Source organism: Muntiacus reevesi, chromosome 14, assembly GCF_963930625.1.
Source record: "Muntiacus reevesi chromosome 14, mMunRee1.1, whole genome shotgun sequence".
Lineage (NCBI taxonomy): Eukaryota > Metazoa > Chordata > Mammalia > Artiodactyla > Cervidae > Muntiacus > Muntiacus reevesi.
The window spans coordinates 42731796-42757569 of NC_089262.1; the positions used below are offsets into that span (position 1 = coordinate 42731796).

Here is a 25774-nt window from a genome sequence, read left to right on the forward strand (position 1 = left end):
TGTGTCAGGTAGCTACTCTTACTATTTCCATTTTACAGATGAAGGAACTAAGGCACAGAGAATAAAACTGGCTTGTCCTAAACCATACAGCTAAGTAAAAGGTAAAACCATGATTTGAACTCAGGAAGTCTGGCACCAAAGTTCATGATATATTTTCTGGAGATTAAATTACTTAAGACATAGAGAGCACATAGAAGCTGTAAATTCAACAAATCCAGACTATTATTACCATTGCTTTTATAAGTACATTGAATATAATTTGGTATCTTTTGCTTCAAGTTGTCATAAGTTTTCAATAAATTAGGTAGGTTTTTATTTTAAATTAGGTTATAATTTTTTATCCTACCATGCAGTCATATTAACTATTGTTCTTTTCATGACTGCACAATGTTCTATGGAATGACCCTATAGCAATTAATTAATCTTGCTGTTGATCACATTTCTTTTAATCTTTCATAGTTATATATACCCTATAAGCATTATCTTTATGCTTCAAGCTTATTTCCCCTAATTTAGGTCATTTTTTAGGATAGATTCCCAGAAGTAAGAATTATGTGTTAAAGGATTTGAACATTTTTATGGTTATTTATGTATATCAGAAATGGCTTTGCAAAGGCATTATATCACAACCATGTTTTAGGGATTCTGTTCAACAATTCAATATTTGCAATTGTTGTAAAACTCATTTCCATTAAAAATCGCTTCCCTTTTATATATGGCAAACTTTCAAATTTTGAAAAATTTGAAAAGGTATGCCCAACCCACCTACAGCCCTTCACAACCTTTCAATTCTCCTTCAGACATTTTTTTCCCCACACTAAACCTCCCCAACTTTCCCTTGAGCATCTCTGGTCTGACAAAATTACCAGGCTGTGAACTGTCTGAGTCATAGCCTCCTAAATACATTCCTTTGTGCCTATGTCTCTCTTAATTTGGAGATTCCAGACGTGGCCCGACAGTGCAGACACAGAGGGGCTATCACTTTCCTTGACCAGGGCATCTATTTCTAGCAGTGCAGCCTAAGGTCACATTAGCCTTGTTGGCTCTTAATACACTATTGGCTCCTGTTTTCTTGCTGTCAACTAAATCTTCCATGACTTTTTCACATGAACTTCTATTAAATCAGATTTCTTACATTCTGTTCTAATGTAGATAATAGTACACAGATAAGTGAAGTTATTTACATAGGTTCTTATTAAATTTTACTAGTTTAAATTTCTTGTTCCCGAATGTTAGCACATTTCTGAATGTCCACATCGGTATACTGACTTACTTGAAGAATACTTTTATGCTTTCTGTGTCTTCACTTAAGTCATTAACAAAGATATAGACTAAGTCAACCTCAAGTGCAGTCTTAGGGTACATAATTAGAGTCCTTTGGTTGCTAGTAATCAGTGTCTTGGATGTAGCTGTTTAGCTAGCAATAAATGAGCAGCTATGGATCCCAGCAAGTATCTTAACATTCAGCTACATTCATCCATTGTATTCCTGAAGATATTATAGGGGACCTTGTTAAATGGCTTTCACTAGCACTAAAATAAATCATGATTATATCTTTCCATTACTTATTATTAGAATGTTTTCATATTTCTGTCTAAAAAAATAAGTGGTTTTAACCTGTCTCATAACTATCTCTATTGTCTAAGTACTTACAAACTAAGCATATACTAACATTAAACGTGATGATCTAATGTTTCTTTTCCCTGACTTCTCCATGAAATTATCAGTTCCTCTTGGGAAAAAGTCATTTATACTTCCATGTGTGTTTTGTAAATTAAAACAGCAGCAGGCTTAACCAATAATTATGCTTTCATCCCCCAAATAAAAAATGTATTAAAGTAACATGATACAAGAAAATAGAATATTCTCAAGCCTCTCTCCTATGTATTTTATTAGTTTTTTTTTATTTAAATCAATCTGCAATATGGAGAAGACTCTCTGCTTATTTTAAATAACACTAAATTACTGAGGGTGACTATTCTGTCTATGGAGCTACTGTCAGTCACCTTAGAACTAGTCATACAGTAACAAAAATAAAATGTTTCTCATTATTCAAAAATGTTAATTGACTCTTTTAACTTCCAGGGTGCTTATTGGGTCTCCTTTAGTTGGGCAACCCAAGAACAGAACTGGAGATGTCTATAAGTGTCCAGTTGGGCGAAGTGAATCATTACCTTGCATAAAGTTGGATCTCCCAGGTATGTAAAATCAAAATGTTAAAGTCTGATCCTAAACTATGCCCAGCATTCACACTGAAAGTAAATTTCAACCAACTCAAGAAAATACCAGAAGTCATCTATAAAAATTCTTCAGTTTTTATCATTCACATATTTTTATTCCTTCTGCCTTTCATTTGCTTTAGAAATTCATCATAGAATAGTCATAGACATAGAAGGTCTTACTAGTTCTGTAACTTGTAACTGCCTCCATTGTCCAGAATTCTTTGTAAACTCGGCAGTAACACAGAAGAAATTTTCCAAATAAACCTATTCATCACATTTACTCCACAAAATTTGGCTTACTATTTTTTAAAGAAAGTAGCACACAAGGAAATTGTAATAGAGAAATTTAATTTTTTGAAAAAGAGAATAGCACGAGGTAAATTTATATTGAAATATATGTATTTGATAGAAATACCAAAGTTAGAACATGACTAGAAAATTCCTGCTAGATCTATGTAGGAATTAGAACCCTGTCAGTATTCTGTACAGTATTTAGTGCCTTGGAAATGACTCAGCCTCTGCAGGTTTTCTTAAAATACTGTATTTTTCAGTTGGTTTTTTTTTTTTTTTTTCAAATTCCTGCTTGTTCATTATGAACTTTTCTTTTTATATTCAAAAGCATAGCTTTAATAGCTGCTTTAACATCCTCACTTGATAATTCCAACATCTGGAATATCTCGATGTCACTTTCCATTTATTACCTTTCTCTTGAGGTTAGGTTACATTTTCCTGTTTCTTCTTATGTTTAGTAACTTTGGATTGTATCCTGGATTAAACTTTTGAATTATAAGTGTGGAGATTCTAGATCTTGTTATGTGTCTTTGAAAAGTCTTAATTTTTTTTGCTTTAGCAGGCAATTTACTTGGCTGAAGTCAATCTCCAAAGAGCAGTGAGAAGCCCTTAAAATCTCTGCTCATTTCTTCTAATTTTTTAGCTGGGTTGTGTGAAATTTATTCTGCACATGTACAATTCAGGTCATTTAGATATTTAGAAAGAATATATCTGTGTATATTGAAACTCTCCTTTTGTGGCTTTCCTTTCCAAAATGCTCCCCCACTTGACATGACTGTCATTGGCCCATTCTCTGTCCTCTGTTCCTTCTAGACAGGAAGATTGTGCGTCCTATTTGAGGTTTAGCCACTGGCTCAGGCCTTCCCTTAAGGAAAACAAACAAACACAAAAACAGGAAACTCAACTAGTGTTAATCTCCTCTTACAAGTGTAGACTCCCTTCCAGTTTCTGCCTGGTTTGGATTGTTTTGCAATGCCTTCGGATGATTGTTCCTTTTTTTTTTTTCCCTCTTCCTAAAGTTTATAGTTGTTTACAAGAGGGTTGTTCTGATAGAAGCTACTCCTCCATTATTGGAAACTGGAATAGAGTTTCAAAAGTAGCATGGAGACTGGCTACGTCAAGAGCAATAGGAAAGTTTCTGCTATAGTTCCTAACAACCCAGGAATGCTCAACCCTAGTATTAAAACCTCTAATCCAGATTATTCAAGACCAGTTCCAGGTGCTTTCAAAGCAAACCAAACTGGATTCCGAGACAAGGACAGTGTTCAGATTAGGAGGTCACTGTGACCATTCAGGGATCAATCTCTGTCTCCATTTCCCATGTAAACTTATAGTAAGAAAAAATTATAGGCATGAACAGTAAGACGAGTCTTTCTCGAACTTGAGTTTTGCCACTTTTAAATATTCTAACACTCTGCTAAGCAGGGTTTAGAAGTTTTTGCCTTTCCTGTCTAATCTTTTTTATTTTTTTTTCCTTTTTTAGTGAGACTGGAACTTCTTTTTGCCCAGGTTTGCATGCTTTAGGGCCCAACATTCTTATTTGTAATGTCAAATGTAGTCCCTTCATTGTGTCTTTGTCCAAACATCCTGACCACTGCTCTGATCTTGCTTTGGTTTTCTTTGCAACCCTGTTAATGTCCCTGTGATGATGAATATAATGATTAAAATCTTGTGTTTGAGTTTTCTTTTCTGGTCTTCTACCCATTTTCCTTCTTCCTGCCAGAAATCGTTTTGTCATTGGTCATTTTTAACACGTGGATATAACATACAGGATGAGTGTGTAAATTTACTTTGTATCTACATTCTGAGACTAAACATTTTATTTATTTTAATTAGGAAAAAATGTGTGAAAGGCTGTCCCACGTTCTGATTGCCCTGATAGTTATGCATTCTTTTACAGTTCAGCAAAAGTATTTGAGACAGTGATCCAGACAAAGCTTCTGAGACAAAAGCCAGTTTTCTGCCTTCGCTTGTTTATGATACTCCTTAATAATACTTCAAAGATTATTTAGTTGAACCAAAAGAAGAATGTCCTACGATATGAGCAAACAGAAGGTTTTTATGGGAAGACACTTAATTTTACTTTGTTTTCCACTCTCATAAAAGTTTCTTCTATTTTTAGTTAATACATCAATTCCCAACGTCACAGAAGTAAAGGAGAACATGACATTTGGATCAACTTTAGTCACCAACCCAAAAGGAGGGTTTCTGGTAAGAAAAGGAAGAGTAATGATGGTTAATGAACGAGGAATTCTATGATCATAAATCTTCATAAAAATCTGTTATATAATTTTTAATCTAATGGTTTTAATTTTTAAAATTTTTTTAAAGGCATGTGGGCCCTTGTATGCCTATCGATGTGGACATTTGCATTACACAACTGGAATCTGTTCTGATGTCAGCCCCACATTTCAAGTCGTGAACTCCATTGCCCCTGTACAAGGTACAGATTTTATGCAGTGTTTTTGCAGTGTTTAAAAAGCATAAGCAATGGATGATATATATATATACACAGGAGCATACCAAAAAGCTTGAAGTATTTTCTTGGCTACCAGCATTACCAATTTAGGTAAATGTTTGCTTTGCCAATATATAACCAAACCTCACTGCTATTTGTGGAACTGATATTAGTGCAAGTAATCTTTACAGAGTCATATTTAATCATCATAACTAAAGCTTTCACATTGTTTTTATTTAAAGGGTGAATTTCTTTAAGGAAGATAAACTCATTTGAAATACACAAGGAACAAAAACTGTATACAGAATTAATATTGAAAAAATTTCCAAAGATAACTCATACAATGTTAATTAAAATTAAGTAGAGATGCATTTTACTTGATGTGAATCCCAAACCAATTGTTACTGAATGCAGTGAATATTTATCACCTTTACTTTTTATTTAAAAGACTCTTTTTTTTTCCTGGTTTTAAAAGTAATGTGTCCATTGTGTAGAATATCATCTTTTTAAAAAAAGGTTTATTTAGATGTTTATTTTATTTATTTATTTTTGACTGTGCTGAGTTTTCATTGCTGTATGTGGCCTTTCTCTAGCTGTGCTGAGTGGGAGCTACTCTCTAGTTGTGGTGGGTGGGCTCTAGGCATGCAAGCTTCAGTAGTTGCAGCATGCGAGCTCAGTAGTTTTGGCTCATTGACTTAGCTGCTCCGTAGCATGTGGGATCTTTCTGGACCAGGGATCGAACCCGTCCCCTGCATTGCAAGGCAGATTCTTAACCACTGAACCACCAGGGAAGCCCTGAAGAACATCATCTTTTAAAATGAGCTTCTTTCAACCGTGAAACCATTTCATATTCCTCTAAAGATTGATGCCAAATTTGCATGATTGACTCTTTTTCTTGCAGAATGCAGCACTCAGCTAGACATAGTCATCGTGCTCGATGGTTCTAACAGTATTTACCCCTGGGAAAGTGTTACAGCTTTTTTAAATGACCTTCTTAAAAGAATGGATATTGGCCCTAAACAGACACAGGTATGTGACTTCATGTTTTGATTTCTGTTGTCCTCAAGATACAAATGCATAGATTTTTAATAAGATAATATTCAGAATACAAATTCATCAATAAAGCTAAAATTCAGGATGAACTTTTTATTCCATATAAAATTGCCTGCTTTGACATAGCTGAATTCAAACTGCTGATCACAACTCTCCCCTCTCTTACCACATTCCCAGCAATGAGCTTTCTCCCTGCCACTTGTTCTATCCATCCTGTTTTACCTTCTTATTCGTCCTTTCTTTCCAAAACTAATGACAGTCTTGTAGTATTTTTGTGTTAGTTGCTAAGATGTATACGACTCTTTTGTGATACCATGGACTGTAACCCTCGGGGCTCCTCTGTCTATGGAGTTCTTCTGGCAAGAATATTGGAGTGGGTAGCCATTTCCTTCTCCAGGGAATTTTCCTGACCCAGGGATAGAACCTGGGTCTTTTGCGTCGCAGGCAGATTCTTTACCATCTGAGCCACCAGGGACCCTTGGGGAAAAAATGGAGTATTTTTAAACCCTGTAGTATTTTTGGGTCATCTGAATGTTTGATTTTACTTTTACATTTATCTATTACACTGTAAAAATTTTATTTCTTTGTAGCTATCTGTGGAAATTAGTGCAGCTGTGACACATTTGAAGTTGCTCCACAAGTTTAGGAAGAAAACCTACAAGGCTATTTTAGAGGAATAATCTGAGGATTGGTGCCTGCAACTCAGTTTTGTAAAGAAACAGCTGACAATCAATTGCTTATACGCTCAATGAACTCTGCTGCAGTTCTGATGTTTCCATCTATGAGAGCTATAATTAATTTTACATTTCAGTAGTGAGTCCCAATAGAAGAGCTGTTCTGTCCAGCACCATTTGAATTCCAGCCTGCCAGAGTGAGCTTCGTGGAGTTATATGTCTCTCTGGGAGGGAACAGTGGCTCCATTCAGAGGAATGGGGGTGAACCCTGGGGTCCAGATGCTACCAGTAAATGGAAGGGACACAAACTTGCTGAGAAGAGTCAGGTCATATTTCCTCGGTTCCAGGACCCCATTCCACAAAGAGAAAAGTTTCAGAATGCAGCCCTGTACACTGAGTCATTCGTAGTACCTTCAGATTTCACTCGAGGGAACCTGCTTCCTACTGAGGGAGGAGCTACTTAAGTTTCTGAGTTTTTATGTCATATTTTGCTTGCGTCGTTCATGGTGGAGTTGAGCCAGACTTATTCATTCCTTTATTTGGAGGTTTCTCCTGAGGGTTTACTATGTACCAGGTTCTGTGTGAGGGCTTGGATAATCACGGAAAAATAGACAGACACGGCCACTGCCTTCATGGAGCTTCTGTATAACAATGTTTCTCTAAGTGTGGCTCATGGAAGTCCCGCTTCAGAATCCCAGAGGTACTTGGATTGTACCCCAGACTTTAAGAATCAGAATCTCTGAGAGTGAGGCTACAGAGCCTACATTTTGAATAAGCAACCCACATAATTTTTAACAGGTAAAAGTTGAGAGACCATGGACTAATGAATTATTGTGTTGATATGTGTGGTGTGTGTGTCTGTGCTTATTGCATCCTCCAGATTACAGGGACCTCAAGACTGAAGCCTTAATATCTCTTTTTATCCTTGTCAGTGGTTGGCCCAGTGCTTTGCTGAGCTTTTTAGTGGCCCTTTAATGAGCACCTGTTGAATAAGTGTATGTATCATACTGAATGCATTTTTCTCTGATAGATGAACATTTAATGAGACTTTTTCATTTGCTGGGATTTTAATAGTCTTCTAAGTATATTATTTATATGTTGGGCTTTAGTGTTTATACTTCAGTGATTTCTAATCTTTTTCTATGTTGGCTTAAGCTGTATTAATGACTAGTTTCATAAGTAATTCTCTAAACAAAAGGGTTTGAGAAGGACATTCACTAAGCCATCACTTTTGCCAAACTCTATTTAATAGGGGTTTAAGTACAACAAATTTAAATGCTCTTTAAAGTTTGATCTTCCTTTAGTGCAGTCAGATAAGAAATTCATTCATAGTAATTTAAAAAGATACTTTCATTTCAAAGAAATGTTTACTAAAAAGTATGCTTTTCTTTCATGTGGTCTTATAGTAATTCTCTCTAAAAACATAAACAATTTGCCTTAACAATTATTTTTTCTCCTGGTTGGTTGTTAACATAATTTAAATAGATTTTTTTTTAATCTTTAGTTTTTGTTCCTTTTCATATGAAGCACCCAATCCTGCCCTAAGATTTGCAGAATTAGCTTCTGAAATTTTCCCTCCCCCTTACTTATCCTCCCTATCTCTCCATTCCTGAAAGGGGCAGCTACAAAAATGAATTTTGAGAGGTATTACCCAGAAGAAGTTGCAAAACTGGAAAGTTAAGAGCTAGATACAGGACCCAGACTCCTCACCCATATCAAGGGTATAAAGGCACTAAGAATAGAGTTGGCCAAATTTGTGAAGAGTGTTTCTCTATAGAAAGAGCCTGGTGAGAAAGGCTTTGGTGGGATCATATGTGAGCTTGGGAAAACTGGGACACACAATTGCTGAGTGCCTGACTCCTAAACTAAAGGGCAAGGTAGCTGTCTGGCTGCTGACAAACGAGCCACGATGCTAGGATTGGCCTCACCCCTAAAGTTGTCAGTACAAAGCACGTATGTTTCTCGTAGCTTGTCATGGAGTCATGCTTGCTCCTGTCCATAGAATCGCCTGGAAGTGAGTGGAAGCCTCTGCAGAGAACGGCTGACGCTATCCCCAATTCCTAGGCATCACGGTAGTGAGATGCATTCCCTCAGGCAAGGATGCAGGTGAAGGGAGATCTCCAAAGAGCCCCTAAAAAGGTGATACCTGTCATTAGCACCTGACCCTTCTCAGATCGGCACCAGTAGAATTTCGGTGCCCTTTATTTATTTATCTTCCCTCCCTCTGTCCACGTCAGAAATTATAGTCAGCAATCTAAGGGGCGGGAGCAGAGAAACAAAGAAACAGCCAGTCATGCCCCTTCCTCAACAACATGCATCTCTCCTCCCTTGAAAGGAGGAGGAGAGAAGATTTAATTATAGATCAACTTGATGTTTTGTCTTGTTGGCTTTGTTTTCATGTAGATTGAGCCATATGAAATTATTGCTATTTGATCATGTTTTTAACTTTTTATTTTATATTGGAGTATCAACAATTGGAGGATCAACAATGTTGAGACAGTTCCAGGTACACGGCAAAAGGACCCAGGCACACATATCCATGTATCCATTCTCCTCAAGCCATTTATCATTTTGACTTACAAATACAGCAACTTCATGTTGTACAGCCTAAATTAAAATATAGAGCTTTTTTAAAAAGACAGATATTTTAAAACTAAAAATAAGAAAAGCCATAAGAAAGACATTTATCTTTCCATCCAGTGAGAGTAGAAGAATTTAACCCTAAATAAGTTTTACAGGGATCATGGGCCCCCCAAAATTTACATTCTAATTATACCTTGTGAGTTCCTGTTTGTTATATTAATTACAGTTATTCACTTGATCAAGGTTGAGTATTATGGCCTACTTTCTGCAGTCATAGATTTTTCATGTAGTAATTGCAATTATTGGAAGGTAGTCTCAAAGATATGAACCATTTCTGGAAGTAATTTTCTCCTCCACAAAAAAAAAAGAAGGAAGAAAGGGAGGGAGGAAAATAAATTTTAAAACTTGCATTAAAGTTTCCATACGACAATTAGTATACATTAAGAAAATGCAATGCAAATGACAAAAACATCAACCCTAAATAGTTACTCAGAATTTCTCCCATGTCTCTGTGTGGTCCCATTAAGACTTTTGCAAACATAGTCAAGGAACTTTTGCAAACCAAATTTTTATCCAAGACAGAGTAAAGGCTATAAAATCACCTTTTAAAAAACCACCTATAAAAACAAACCTGAAGCACTCTGGGCTTGCCATAAAAGATATGATGGTATAAACATTATGGAGGTCTTATTGATCCTCAATACCTAAACATAACATTGCTTTTAATAATAAATGAGAATGATATAAATATGCCATATACAAGTGCATTACCCTAAATAAAACCAGTAAATTGTGAGGCTTGATATAAAAGTGAAATATACTAATGGAACAATGTCTAGATTGTTCCCATCAAGAGTGTAGCATAACATTAAACCAGGCAAAATGAAAGGGGGAAATTAATTAAATTTTAGGAATATTATTTATCTTTCTTTTTACTACACATTTTATGGCCGTTTCCTAGGAGCCTTAAATATGAGGGTTGATGCTTTGTCTTGAGGTCTGAGAAGGCTATCTGAGGCGTGCAGCCAAACCCTGGTCTATCAGGTTGTGCTGTGAATGAGGTGAATCTCCTTCTCTAGCCTCCTTGTCTCTACTGTCCCCATCTCCATCCATCACTCATCTGAATTACTTTTCCCATGTAAAGTTTAGATCATGACATTTCCATGGATAAAAATTTCCTATCTCTGTCTGCTGAATAATACCCAAGTTCTCCAGTGAATTATAAGGCATTTGTCACCTACTGCCTGTGCACTGCCTCCTTCTCTTCTTGCCCTGCAGTCGCTCCTGCCTTGGACTCCCCTAAACACATTGCTCTGTGTTCACAGGATTCTCTCTGCCTGGAAAGCCCTTCTCCACCCCAGGCCCCACGTGCTAGGTGAACTTCTGAGACTCAATTCAAATATGACTTTCTCTATGGCTATTCCACCCACCCTTGCTAGGAGAAGTCCCTTCCCCTCCACATCCCCACAGCATTTGCACACCATTAATCAACTGCTCTCATCACTCAGAAGCATCGCTTTTTGTTTCATGATCCCATCTGTCCTGGTGGAATGTGAATTAAACAATAACAGTGTTGTGCATTAATCCTTATATTTATAGAATACAGTTCAGAGTTTGTGTGTTGCCTAGCAAATAGGAAGCAAGTCTTTTATGTTGGAAAAATGTAATTTCTGGAATTTTAAAATTTCTCTTTGTGTTGAAAATCATTATTGTAGTGACCACCATCTCTTACTCTCCCACTCGGCTTCATGAGGTCATCCAGCTAGAAGAGACTTGATTGTGGGGACTCTCCCCTGCCAAGACACTGTTCTACATTGTGCTTTTATTGTTGTTCAGATGCTCAGTCATGTCCAATTTTTGTGACCCCCCATGGACTGCAGCACGCCAGGCTATCCTGTCTTCACCATCTCCCAGAGCTTGCTCAAACTCACGTCCATTGAGTCAGTGATACCATCCAACCATCTCACCCTCTGTCATCCCCTTCTCCTCCTGCCTTCAACCTTGCCCAGCATCAGGGTCTTTTCTAATGAGTTAGCTCTTTGCAATGGGTGGCCAAAGTATTGGAACTTCAGCTTCAGCATCAGTCCTTCCAATGAATATTCAGGACTGATTTCCTTTAGGATTGACTGGTATGATCTCCTTGCTGTCCAAGGAACTCTCAAGAGTCTTGTCCAATACCACAGTTCAAAACCACCAATTCTTTAGCACTCAACTTTCTTTATGGTCCAACTCTCATATTCATACATGACTACTGGAAAAGCCATAGCTTTGACTAGATGGACCTTTGTTGCAAAGTAATGTCTCTACTTTTTTAATATGCTGTCTAGGTTGGTCATAGATTTTCTTCCAAGGAGCGAGTGTCTTTTAATTTCATGGCTGCAGTTGCCATCTGCAGTGATTTTGGAGCCCAAGAAAGTAAAGTTTGTCAGTGTTTCCATTGTTTTCCTGTCTATTTGCCATGAAGTGATGGGACTGGATGCCATGATCTTTTTGGAATGTTTGGTTTTAAGTCAGCTTTTTATCTCTCCTTTTTCACCTTCATCAAGAGGCTCTTTAGTTCCTCCTCACTTTCTGCTATAAGGGTGGTGTTATCTGCATATCTGAGGTTATTGATATTTCTCCCTGCAGTCCTGATTCCAGCTTTGCTTCATCCAGCCCAGCATTTCATATGATGTACTATCCATATAAGTTAAATAAACAGAATGACAATATACAGCCTTGACATACTTATTTCCCAATTTGGAACCAGTCTGTTGTTCCATGTCTGGTTCTAACTGTTGCTTCTTGATCTGCATACAAGTTTCTCAGGAAACAGGTAAGGTGGTCTGGTATTCCCATCTCTTTAAGAATTTTCCACAGTTTGTCATGATCCACACAGTCAAAGGCTTTTGCATAGTCAATGAAGCAAAAGTAGATGTTTTTCTGGAATTCTCTTGCTTTTTCAATGATTCAGCGGATGTTGGCAATTTGATCTCTGTTCCTCTGCTTTTTCTAAATCCAACTTGAATATCTAGGAGTTCTTGCTTCACATACTGTTGAAGCCTGGCTTGGACAATTTTGAGCATTACTTTGCTAGCATGTGAAATGAGTGCAATTGTGTGATAGTTTGAATATTCTTTGAACTTTGTGTTTTAGGCCTTTCTTTTCAGGTGTTCAACACATGTAGCCCCATTCACCTCTGGTCTCAATTTCTCCCATAGTCTTCCCCCTCTTAACATCTTCTAGCCTCATATTTTTTAGTATGAGTCAATTTCATTGCATCACCTTCCATCAAGCAAGAGATTGTGTTTCTGAGAATTCATTTCATTTGCCTGTGAGCCAGTCTTGTTCATATGCCTCTCCGTAGAGACAAAGGTTAAGCCCAGATTCAGTTAACACGGCCTCAGAATGGTTTGTGTTGACACTTAACTTGAATCCATACTCTAATTAATTACGGTAGAAGCATGTTGTAAGGCAGGGCTTTTGCTCTGTAGTTTGGTAAAAGAAAACATAAAATGACTAGACCCAAAGACTGAGGACTTATGTAAAGCTGTTGTACATCCTACAAACACACAGAAAACCTTATGGTGCTTCCCTGCCATTATTCTCCTAACGAGGCCATTGATTGGATAATATTAACTGTTGAATGAAAGCCCAGAAACTAAACTCATGCTGGGCATTACAATTTAGACATGGTGTTATAACTCCACTTAACATTACAAGGTAATGGTAGAATTCTAAAGGAGGAGATAATTCCATTCCTTCATAACTCCTTGATGTAGTATATATAATAGCTACTTTAAGCATTTCTCTTTCTTAAATTCTCTTGTCATTCTTTTGTGACTTTTTTATGAGAAAAAAAATAGTAATTTTTCTGATTTCTAACAGCATCATTCCTTCCATATTCCTCACATTCACTCCCCTCCTTGCTCTACTGTTAAAAGAAAGGAAGCCATTTGGATAATTCATTTAAATTCAGCAGATATTTATGAAGTATCTTATTGATAAAGTATTATGCTAAGTGTATAGCAATATAAATAACAAGCTCTAAAACTTTGTCTCTAATCCTGATAAACTTCCAACTTAGAGTCAAGGCCTATATTTGGAAAACTGCAATGCATGACTGTTTGCTAAGTCGCTTCAGTCGTGTCCAACTCTTTGTGACCCCATGGACTGTAGCCCACCAGGCTCCTCTGTCCATGGAATTTCCCAGGCAAGAATACTGGAGTGGGTTGCCATTTCCTTCTCCAGGGGATCTTCCCAACCCAGGGATTGAACCTGCATCTCTTATGTCTACCTGCATTGGCAGGTGAGTTCTTTACTGCTAGCACCACCTGGGAAGCAATCCATGACAATGTGATATAAATATAACAGGTGTGAATGAAGCAGAACAATGAATTGATCTTTATAAACAGGTAATTCACAATTAGAATAAAATAATATTTTCCAAGCTATGTTGTTTGAGGTGTAGAACATGTTCCACATAAAAAATAAATTCCCTAAACTAAGAATAAAATACATCAGGTCTTCCAATTTGTGATTCACAATGCATGTTTTCATATTAAAGACTCTGAGAGCACTTTCAGAGTAATCTACTTTTGAGTCAGTGCAGAGCAATTCAGGAGTAAGGGAAAGCCTTGCTCTTTTGTATTATTCGAAATTTGTGGCCTTTTTTCCTTACAACAAAAGGAGGCAGACAGACAAGAGACAGAAAAACTGTTAAACTTTGTTTTAATGATTGCTTTCTGAAAGTGTGTGATTATGGACTTTTAAAGAAATTATACCTAGCAACTTAGAAAGTTAGTATTCCCTGGAAAAGGAGGGTAAGGAGACACTCGTTTGGGGTTTATCCGAAACATGAATGTAAATTTTATGTTGAAGTGGGAGGTTCTAAGTGTTCCTGTTACTCTTGTAGCAGGATTCTGCGCCAGCTGTGTGCCTAGTTTATGCTATACTGTGAATCAGCTTGCAATTGTAACTACTTAATCAAGAAGTTCAAACTATATCTCCCCAGGAGCTAAATGTGTCCCTGACAGTTGTCTCTGAAAAGTAACTGTTCCTCTATTGTTACTCACCCCTCACTTTGTGAGAGTTTATTGTTGGGGCTTCCCTGGCAGTCCAGTGGTTAAAACTTCACCTTCCAAGTCAGGGGGTGTGGGTTTGATCCCTTGGTGGGGACCTAAGATCCCACATACCTAGCAGCCAAAAAAGAACCTCATAGAAAACAGAACAATGTTGTAACAAATTCAATAAAGACTTTTAAAATGGTCCATATCAAAAATCTTTTCAAAAAAGAGTCTAATTTTACTGTCTTCATCGACTTGTCTTATACTGATGCCATAAGCTACTCTTCACATTCTCCCTTAAAGAAAGCCCACAGCTAACCTAGTTGTGCCTTTTAGCTGCCGTCTCTGCCTACTTTTTTTCATTTAGTAAGAATGCCTAGAATCGTTCTATCTTTACTACTCCTCTCCAGTTCTCTGTTTAGCTCCACCCTCTGGATCTTTGGACCATTCCAATACAATTGGCTGCTTCAAGTCAAATATGATGATTATTGGTTTTTTATCTTTTTCTCAATCCTGAAATGATTTAAATGTCTTCAGTGATCATTCTTGACAGATCTTCCAGGCTCAAGACTGCTTTTTTTTGCTTTCTCCCATTCTACTTTTATAACTAACTGTCTGTTCTTGACCTGGGCAGCTTGTTTAGGAAGCTGGATCCTCCTTCCTGCCTGAGGGCTGAGCTGTGAGACAATAAATGTGCTTATGATTCTCTCTTCTATTCATTCCCTCACCATGTGTGTTCATCACTTTTTCTCTTAACATAAGAGAGAATTTCTTAAGAAATTCTTAAGAAGTAAGAATTTCTCTTAAAATTTCTGTTAAAATAAATAAGAATTATTTAATTCTCATATTTATTTGACTTGGTTACATATGCACCTATACCCATTATGTTAGTACAGTTCTGTTTCACCTGCATTAAATTTATAAACTAAGCTGGGACTTAAATCACTCCTATTAAAGTGAGTCTCACACAAAGCATTATGTACATTTAGTGATGTGGCTATTTTCCTGTGATGAAAATTAATAAATGGTACCCTTTTCTGAGGAAGACACAGCAGAAACCTTATTCTGATTCCTAAGGAGATAAGAACCCCTGTATCAGCCAGGGACCTACACTGAATGTCATCTTCCTGAGATGTGAGTTTCCACTGCCCTCTTCTAATTTCCCACGCTTCTTCATATCTCTCTTTTTCTGCTTATTATTTCCCTCCTATCTCAGTTTTCTACTTGCCTATGTGAAGTGGTACACTCATCTAGTAAGAATGCACGAGGGTCAACTGTGAGCAAAGCAAAATAGTGGCCCAGGATAAAAGAATACCAACAGCTATGACGCAGTCCTGCTTTTTACCCCTGCCTGCCCCTTCCGAACTTAGAATGTCGTTGAGAGATAAAGCATGTGTACAAAAGCTGAGAAGAATGCCGTGCTCACAGAAGCAGCACAGACAAGTTTGCTTCAGAGTTTGGAGAAAGGGAAGATCACTATGGACTCTATTGGCAACTAGGTGGACGAAGTTGCAAAGAAAGTGAAACTTGAATCTTACCAAATGGGTAGGACTTAGCTTAGTTGCAGGGATAAGGAAGGGCATTTGGTCTGGGTAGAATCCTGAAGAGGAGATAAGAGAGAATGTAGGGCCAGATGGTTGGGTGGCTGAAACTCAGGGTGGGGGAAACTGAATTTTAACCTATAGGCCTAGTGTTTCAAGAAGCAGCTTGAAGTTGTATCTGTTTTCTATTTTAATTAGAATTGCAGTTCTCTTTTAAAGTATATTTCAAAAAAATTTTTAAAAATAAACTATATTTCAATATCATTGATGTAGGTAATGAAGAGTTGTTAGAGTTTTTGAATAACAAAGGCATGTGATAAAAGCAGACTCTTAACACAGTTTATCTACTATCACTATGTAGAAGGATTTGAAGACAGTGGAAATGGAAGGAAGGATATCAGCAGTGTAGAGACCATGATTGTCATGGTCCAGGTTCAATGAAGTCAGTGACGTCTGGCCTGGGCTGAAGAAAGAATGCAGAAGCGTAGATAATAACTGTCTTAGACATGAAAGCAACCTAGATGCCCATCAGCAGAAGAATGGATAAGGAAGCTGTGGTACATATACACCATGGAATATTACTCAGCCATTAAAAAGAATGCATTTGAATCAGTTCTAATGAGATGGACGAAACTGGAGCCCATTATACAGAGTGAAGTAAGCCAGAAAGATAAAGACCAATACAGTATACTAACGCATATATATGGAATTTAGAAAGATGGTAATGCTAACCCTATATGCAAAACAGAAAAAGAGACACAGATGTACAGAACAGACTTTTGGACTCTGTGAGAGAAGGCGAGGGTGGGATGTTTCGAGAGAACAGCATCGAAACATGTATATTATCTAGGGTGAAACAGATCACCAGCCCAGGTTGGATGCATGAGACAAGTGCTTGGGACTGGTGCACTGGGAAGACCCAGAGGGATCAGGTAGAGAGGGAGGTGGGAGGGGGGATCAGAATGGGGAATACATGTAAATCCATGGCGGATTCATGTCAATGTGTGACAGGAACCACTGCAATGTTGTAAAGTAATTAGCCTCCAACTAATAAAAATAAATGAAAATAAATAAATAAATAACTGTCTTAGATCCAGTCCCCCAGATGCAAACTCTGAGAGCAGGAGTCAAGTTATAGCAGTTTACAACGGGAGTGCTTCCAAAAGAAAATAGGAAGGGATTTGGGGGAGCAAAACAGAGCAGCCAGGGAGGGCAAGCAAGCGTGTGGCTTCAGGTGAAGTTGAGGCCTCAGCTGCATCTGGAAGGGGCTCCAGGTTAAGTCAAGGGGCCCATCCTGCCTTGCCTACACTCAGGCCTTGCCTGTGGAGCAGGGCAAGGGATGAGAAGGAAGAAAACTCCAGACACTGCTGGCTCTTGGAACCTTTGGGGCACAGCTCTAGCAGTCCAAGGACAGTCATCTGATGAAAGTCTCGGGTTCAGCTGTGAGAAGCAAAGCGTACACAAAGGGTGAGGGAATGAGCTGTTACGAGTTCTCTTATATCCCAACATTTACAAAAGAATGAGCTTATAAAAGTGAGATATATGTTAAGTAGACAGAGAGATCGATAGTTAGATATGATAGATATGACATAAAACACTGATATCTGACTTACCAAGATGTTATATTTTTCCAATTTCCCCCATTAATCCAATAGTTCATAGTATGTCCTCTAAGATATGAAAAGTGTGTTGTAAATGTAAAATGTTACATCATAAAACAGCCTTATTTAGTTGGCATGACTTCCTTCTCTTCTCACATGAACTCCTCCCCACGTGTAAAGGAGATGCTCTCTTTTTCCTGAGGAGTTAGCACCTATCACCAGAATTTGACTGAAAGGAGCACACTCACTATTAAAAAGTACTAGGATGGTTGGGCAGTGCCGTGTGCAACCTCATTTGAGATTCATGAGCAAAACTTTAAAGAGAAACCAGTCTACGAGGCATGTGGTTTTTGTTTAACAGCGTTCAGTGTCACAGGATCACTCACAGAGAAGGAGATATTTGGACTTAACCACAGTTGGAAGTTAGCCAAATTAGTTAATGCAGGGGCAAAAAGGTTAAAGGAGATAAATGTTTGCAAGTAAATGATTATGGTGATGGATCATGGAATCTAGGTTGGATACAAAAATAAAAAGTAACATATATGAATTAATTGGAAGTTTTAATGTGGTCAAGGAATTGATGAATTAGATATACTAGGTAAATGAGCCAAAGTTAATGGTCAGAGAGAAGAACACTTGACATTGAGATTGAGGTGCTGCAATTTTTCCAGATGACAAGGTCAAGGAGAAGACCTTGGAAGCAGATGACATAGGTGAGCTAGAGGAAAAGATTACTAAAGCCAAGGAAGTCAAAGAAATAAGAGACTAGGGTGTTTGATAGAGTCATCCAAGTAGTAAAATATCTAAGAATAATAACAGGAGTGACAGTTTTCAAAGTTCTTTAGTCTCCTGCTTAATCAATCGAAACAAAGAGAAATAAAAACAAAACCAACTCTGAAAGATGTCCTGAATGGATGAGCAATTAACTTCTGCAGCAACACAGCACTGCCCAGGGGAATCCTAGTACTTTTCAATAACTTCTGTTCACCCTGGGACCATAAACTAGGCACAATGATTATATCTAAATAACAAAATAATTTTACTTTTATTTACACTGAGCATTTATGCACACAAAGACAATGGCAAACCTACATGGTTTCCCTTAATAATTATTCAGTATCTCCCTGGATCCCTGGTTAAAAGCTGTTAGGGTCAGTGGGAAAGTAATTTAAAAGCTACTCAAAGGCTGGTGGCTCAGTGGTGAAGAACCCACCTGCCAATATAGGAGACGTGGGTTCCATCCCTGATCCAGGAAGATTCCACATAGAACAGAGCAACTAGGCCTGTGTTCCACAACTGTTGAGCCTGTGCTCTGGAGCCTGCAGCTACTGAAGCCCACACACCCTAGAGCCTGTGCTCCTCAACAGGAGAAGTCACCACTATGAAAAGCCCACACACCACAATGAAGAGTAACCCCTGCCTATCACAACTAGAGAAAAGCCCTTGCAGCAACGAAGACCCAAGACAGTCAAAAAACATTTTTTTAAAAAAATTATTTAAAGAAAAAAACAGTCCTTTGGGTAAAGAATTCTCTGAGTCCTTAATTTGTTGGTAGGAAGGTTAAACAAAGTAACTTCAGGCACAGTTCTTGATATAGGTTAGTTTATTGGTTCACACCAACCTTCAAAGGAGGGTGCAGAAAAAGGATTAAGAAAATGGGCAAGGGGAAGTGAATCAGTTGCACTTAACCTTCAAAGTCTTTTTACTTCACGGTGGCTTTGCAGTTAGCTGCTTGCATTACCCACCTGTGGGAAAGAAGGAATGAAAGGAGTATGGCAGTAAGAGAGAGAGAAGACAGAACAGGAGAGGGAAGGGCTAATTTAGGAGCCATGAAGCTATAGCTGAGCTACAGGAAGCACACATGTGTCCTTGCCGAAAATATCCCTGATCATTCGTCCAACTTCATCTTGCTCCCCTCTTTCCTCCCAGCTTGGCCCAGACTCCTTGACTGTATTTCTGTTCTTAGAGCACCTACCTCTTTGCCATCTCAGTTTCTTCCCAGGCCCAGTCCTTTAGTGTGGACCCCATCCATCCTCACACTTGCCATGCAGAATGGGCCTCCACCCTCCTAGCATGTATCTTTTAAGTCTCAAATATCTCTTCTGAAAGGGCTTCCCTGAGCCCCCATTTTAATTTATACTTCTAGGTTATACTTGCCAGTAATAGCTTTTCTGTTAGTACAGCCTTTTTCACAGTTTGCAGTTGACCCTGTGTTTGAATAATTCTTGTGTTTAATCTCTCTCTCTCCCTTTAGTTTAGAAGCTCCATGAAGGCAGAGACCATGTCAGTTTCATGTTCTATCCCAAAGCCTACAAGAGTCATTCGGTAAACACTGTTGAAGAGAGAAATCAATCATTTGAGAGATTTAATAAAGCACTCTCATTTGTGTCATTTGGGATATGAATATTCACAAATGGCAAAGATTATTGCTGTCAAAGTAGGATTTGTGTACTGGTACAGTTTTAAACCCTTTGGAAAGACTATCTTGTATTATCACATCTGATCCATGTGTTTAAACTGAAGACAATTAAAGCGGAAGTCTGCTAGATGGATAACACAGTGACTTGGTGTTTCAGGTTGGAATTGTACAGTATGGAGAAAATGTAACTCATGAGTTCAACCTCAACAAGTACTCATCAACAGAAGAGGTGCTTGTTGCAGCAAAAGGAATAGTCCAGAGAGGCGGCCGGCAGACCATGACAGCCCTTGGAATAGACACAGCAAGGTATGTGTGTTCAGACACTCAGTCGTGTCCAACTATTTGCTAACTGTAGCCTGCCAGGCTCCTCTGTCTGTGGGATTCTCCAGGCAAGAATACTGGAGTGGGGTGCCATTTCCTCTTCCAGAGATTCCTCCCAACCAGATTTCAGGGATTGAACCATCGTCTTTTAGGTCTCCTCCATTGCAGGTGGATTCTTTACCACTAGCACCACTTGGAAAGCCCACAGCAAGGTATATAGATTAAAAAATAATAATAATAAGCCAAAGTAAAAAACTGTGCAACAGTAACTGCTTACAGTCTAGTGCTTTGGAGTGTTAACTGAACAGTTATTAATACCTTAGTAATATTTAAAGCCACCTTGTTGAAATCAGATTCAACTGATTAGCTAATAATTATAGGATCAAATTTTCTATATTACAATCTCACCATTCTTATCTTTTCTTTTATTCCAAGATTTTGATTGATGCAGAACCAGTCAAAAAAATGTGGTCTACATTATCATGTTCTTGGGTACTAAGACATAATATTAGATAATATCTTTTCCCTTTATTCTCTGTTTTCAGCTTTTAGTAATCTTGGTATAAAAAATGGATTAAATTAGTCCACTTCTATCCAGTATATGTGTATACCATAATATGTCTATAATTTTACAGCATTTCACAGATTTAAATAACAGATGTAGGGTTGTTGAAGCTCTCAAATAAGAGTTTTTAAGAAGCCAAATTAAGCGTCTTATTTGAAATCATTATCAGTGAAAAGTTTGAAAAGAGGAAAGGATTTCATCTTTGAAACCCTCTCTTTCTCTTCCTTGCTTTCCCCAAATTCCCTCTAATTCACATTCCTCCTTTCCTCCCTTCTGTAGTTACCTCCATGGAGCGCACATAATCCACTCTGGCTGAATTGCACTCTACAAGGATCTACAGAACTATCCTTTCCTTACAGTGTAGGGCATCCTCTTTTCTGTATTTTTCCTGATCCCACTCAGCACTTTTGCTTATTTCTCCCCCTTAATCACCATGAAAGCTTCTGAACAAAAACTGAATAGTACCAAAATCACAGAAAATCTAATGAGCAGTATGACTAATGTTAAGGATCCTTCTCTTAAGAGCCTTCAACTTCTGGACTCTCACCTGACTCTGAAAAGCCCATCCTCTCATTCCAGTTAAGATCCATGTTCTAAGAGGGCTAAAATGGTTAATATGGATACTCCAAAGAATGGACTGGATCTTCAAAAATTTTAAATTTCATGTTCCGCTTCAGACTCATAAATGTTAGAAAAGCATGTGGTTATAGTTAATATGGGGCCCGTGAGAAAAATAACCACAAACAGATGGGGTAATTTTACATTTACCTGCCCATAGGATCACTAGTTTGCATGCACAGAAGTGCACGTGTTTAGGTGTGCTGAGTGCACTTTCTTAAATAATTGACTAAATGTGACTGTACATTCAAAGTAAATCAAAGTGTTCTTTGAAACTCTGAGCCTGGAGGGAGCTGTGTCCTCCAAAGGCAACCACTTAAGAATGAATATTCATCTTTGAAAACTAACTGACAAAATATTGTGACTGCCTTGCTCCTGCATAAATACCACTCTAAATACCATGTCCCTATATGGCTTTTGCCTCTGTGTTTTCACAGAAGGTCTAGCTGTGGGACATAGAGTTTATTGAGTTTTGTATATAAATAAAACTCCATAATGACATTGCTAAGTACTCTTCTTATACATTAGTTTTGCATGTCTAATTGTTCTTTATTCCTTTCAGGCAGGATCAGTTCAAACAGTATTTCTAAATATTTAGAATCCTTACTTCCATTTTCAGTGTTTCCTAGTTAAACATATTTTTATGTCCCCTTATCCCTACCCCTGATGCTGAAGTTGAAACTCCAATACTTTGGCCATCTCATGCGAAGAGTTGACTCATTGGAAAAGACCCTGATGCTGGGAGGGGTTGGGAGCAGGAGGAGAAGGGGACGACAGAGGATGAGATGGCTGGATGGCATCACCGACTCGATGGACATGAGTTTGAGTAAACTCCAGAAGTTGGTGATGGACAGGGAGGCCTGGCGTGCTATGATTCATGGGGTCGCAAAGAGTCACACACAACTGAGAGACTGAACTGAACTGAACTAAACTGATCCCTACCCCAAATTGTCTTTCTTTTCGTTGTTTCACATTATTTACTCGTAAAGCCTGAATTCTCCTGTCCCAAAGAAAGGGATTCTCCTGGGGTGTATTAACATATAAAGCCATGCAGACTGGTCAATGCTTACTTTAAAGAAAGAATAATGGATAGTGGTAAATGGGGGTCAAACATAGTTTGCAGGAGACATTTGAAACATAAAGGGTATACACACGAACTCTGCCAATGCTACCCATAGAAAGTCAGTCCTGATTTCAGAGCTACCAGATTTTCTTCAAGGAACGTCTTTTAATCATTGCCTTCAGCTGATGTTCATTCAGTTATGGCCTTGATCTTCAAGAGAGTCAGGAAATTTTGGCAATCTTCTAAGATACTGGTCCCCAACCTTTTCAAAACCAGGGACTGTTTTTGTGGAAAACAATTTTTCCACAGACTGGGCAGGAGGAGGATGATTTCAGGATCACTCAAGTGCATTACATTTATTGTGCACCTTATTTCTGTTATTATTATATCAGCTCCACCTCATATCATCAGGTATTAGATCCTGGAGGCTGGAGACACCTGCTGAAAGGAATCAGAATTGTAAAAAGGATTGATATCTCATCATATCCATGTCCAGATTTCATTTAAAGGCTAGACTTTAACATCTATTTTTCACCTTTGTACATAGAAATAAGTAAAAAATCTGTTTGTCTGGTACAGAGGGCAGAGATAAACAGTTCCCCAGTGGTCAGTATTTAAAGAAAAAAAAAAAAAGCTTCTTTTTCTCTTTTGAAAATTGTAGGAAAAATTGAAAATTAAAAAAAATAGTACAACAAAATCCTATGTACACATCAAACAAAATCAACAGTTCTTAACATCTTGTCATATTTGCTGTAAGTCCTTTTAAAGGGAAAACAAGCACAGATGATATTGTTTTGCTCACATCACCAGAATCCTCTCTCCCTCCTCACACGATACCCACTATTGTGCATTTACTGTATATCTACAGTAGAACTAACGTTTACCATGGCAAACCATTGGGAGGTTAAAACGAGAGGTATTTCTTTGGTGTATTCCAAACTGCAGCTGTTTGTCCTCATGACCAAAGTAAAGTATTTATCTTTCTGTTGTTTTCTTATTTTCTTTTGACCAAAGTGAAATATTTAAATAGACTATTCAGTACAATGATTGGTACATTTTATACCAAAATCTAAAAAAATATTTTATGAAATCCATTCATTGTTTTAGTCCTAAATAAAGTGTACTCTTGTGCAAGACTCCAGAGGGGAATGCGAAGTGAGGAAAAGAAAGTAATAAAGGGAAAGTGTGCCTCTGTGTGTGTGTATGTGTGTGTGTGTGCACGCAGAAGATACAAAACAAACAAAAATTGTCCGTTTCCCCTATCTTCCATCACTTTCCATAAATACTTGTTGAATTAAATCAAAATTCCTTTTTTGAAGTTAGCTGATAGCATGTTTCCTTTCTCTCCAGACCACCTCCTCCTACCTCATCCCTAGCAGCCTTTGTCCTAAAACTTAATTCCGGCCAAACCTTTCATAGCTAGCCAAACCCTCCTTGCCCCATGAACCCAACTCTGTCACTGACTCAGACCACTGCCATCTGCAGTCTAATTCCTATGTCTAAATTTTACCCCATATCCAAGTGCACTCTCAAGCACTCATAGCTGTGCAGATACTGCATTTTCTCCCACACCCACTCTGTAGCTCAGAAGATGGCCACACTCTTCTGTGAATGTCAGAGTAGGTGTGGGAAGTGAGAGCTAAAGCAAAAGCTTCTGCCAAAAGCAGGCAGAAAGAGGCCTGTCAAGTGAGACAAGGAGTGTTTACAGAGAAAGGTGGGGCTGGGAGAGTATTTAAAATCTGACCTTCTCTAAATCTGCTCTATGCTCCAGTCAACACCTTCCCTTTGAAATTTCCAAAGAATGGAAGACTGCTGCCTTTTGGATAAACAAAATATCCCACAAGGGATAAATGGTGATTAGCAAAATGGTAATCTCTCCATCATCTGGAATAAATCTTAAACTATTACAAACAGTGAGCATCATGGCTCCCGGCTTGAACAATGGGAGTCAATGTTAATGGGCTCCCTGGAGCTGGTAGTGTTTTCATTTTGTTGATCACCTTGCCTAAACTTGGGCTGATGTTTGAATTGCTCCTCTTTTGTCTGTGATTATTTCAGGAAAGAGGCTTTCACTGAAGCCCGGGGTGCCCGAAGAGGGGTTAAAAAAGTCATGGTAATTGTGACGGATGGAGAGTCCCATGACAACCACCGGCTGAGTAAGGTCATCCAGGACTGTGAGGATGAAAGCATTCAGCGGTTTTCCATAGCTGTAAGTACGGAGCTAGAGATGGCTTTCGGGCTCTGCTGTGTGCATATCATGATTATTTTATGAGAGTTACGCAAACAAGGTTGAAAAACAGAAGCGTCTCCATTTGGAAGTGAACTCTGTGGGGGTAGGATTAGGTCTTGCCCCTTTTGTGTCTTCAAAATAGTGTCAGGCAACTGGAGACTCAGGAAACAATCACTACAAGAAAGGAAGGGAGAAAGTGAGGAAAGGCTGAGGAGGAAGAAGGGAGAAAATGCATAAGAAGAAGCGAGGGAGGGAGAGAGAAAGAAAGGGACAGAAATAGGGAAGGGGAAAGAGGAAGAGAAAGGGGGAAAAGATGGAGGGATGGAGGAAGAAGAACATATGCCTTCAACCTCTGGGGAGGGAGGTTTCTTAAATTGATTTTTTTTTTAATAGAGAATGAAAGATTTCAGAACTCTAAAAGTTCAACCAAAATTGCTTTTCAACAAAATCCTTTTTATTTATAGTTCATTCAGTTCAGTGGCTCAGTCATGTCCAACTCTTTGTGACTCCATGGATGGCAGTATGCCAGGCTTTCCTGTCCATCACCAACTCCCAGTGACAGCAGCTATTACCCACAATTTGTTTATCAGCATTTAGTCAGTGATATTTCCCTTTTTCCTTTCAAAAATGTGAACAGTGAAAGACACCCCATCCAGTTGTAGGTAGGGAAGAAAAAGAGATTCATCCTTGATGAAGTCCCAGAACACACAACTGAGTCACTGCTTCCCTGGGGTGAGGTGCCTATTTCTTATTTTATAAACAGGTGATAGGCTATAAATGGTTGCAAAATTTTCTTTTTCATTTGAGGTATAAGATTTTTAAAAAATTAAAACATTTCATTATTTCTCATTCCCCTTGTTGTTACTTCTTTAAGTTATCATTTGCCAATTACTATTCAATCCATCATTATCTCTCCTGCTACTACAGCTATTTTGATCTTTTCCGGGGTTGAGGATAATTCCTGATGGCCCAGCCTTCACTCAGAGATACTGTCCACAAGTAGAGGCTATGCCTGGTCTCTTTAGTATGCAAAGCCAGCACCTGCCCACTTTGTCCCACACAACCGGGTACCAAAGATGCCATCATTTGT

At 38.3% G+C, this 25774-nt stretch overlaps 1 protein-coding gene across 1 annotated transcript in view; it reads left to right on the plus strand.

Annotated features, from left to right (window-relative positions):
* The window catches only part of ITGA1 (integrin subunit alpha 1), a 161826-nt gene that overhangs the window by 70024 nt on the left and 66028 nt on the right, over positions 1-25774 (plus strand). Inside the window, exons 3-8 of the mRNA XM_065905797.1 lie at positions 2086-2198; positions 4636-4724; positions 4845-4956; positions 5873-6000; positions 20045-20193; positions 24513-24663. Of these exons, the coding sequence (XP_065761869.1) occupies positions 2086-2198; positions 4636-4724; positions 4845-4956; positions 5873-6000; positions 20045-20193; positions 24513-24663 (742 nt within the window). The remainder of the gene's footprint in view (positions 1-2085; positions 2199-4635; positions 4725-4844; positions 4957-5872; positions 6001-20044; positions 20194-24512; positions 24664-25774) is intronic.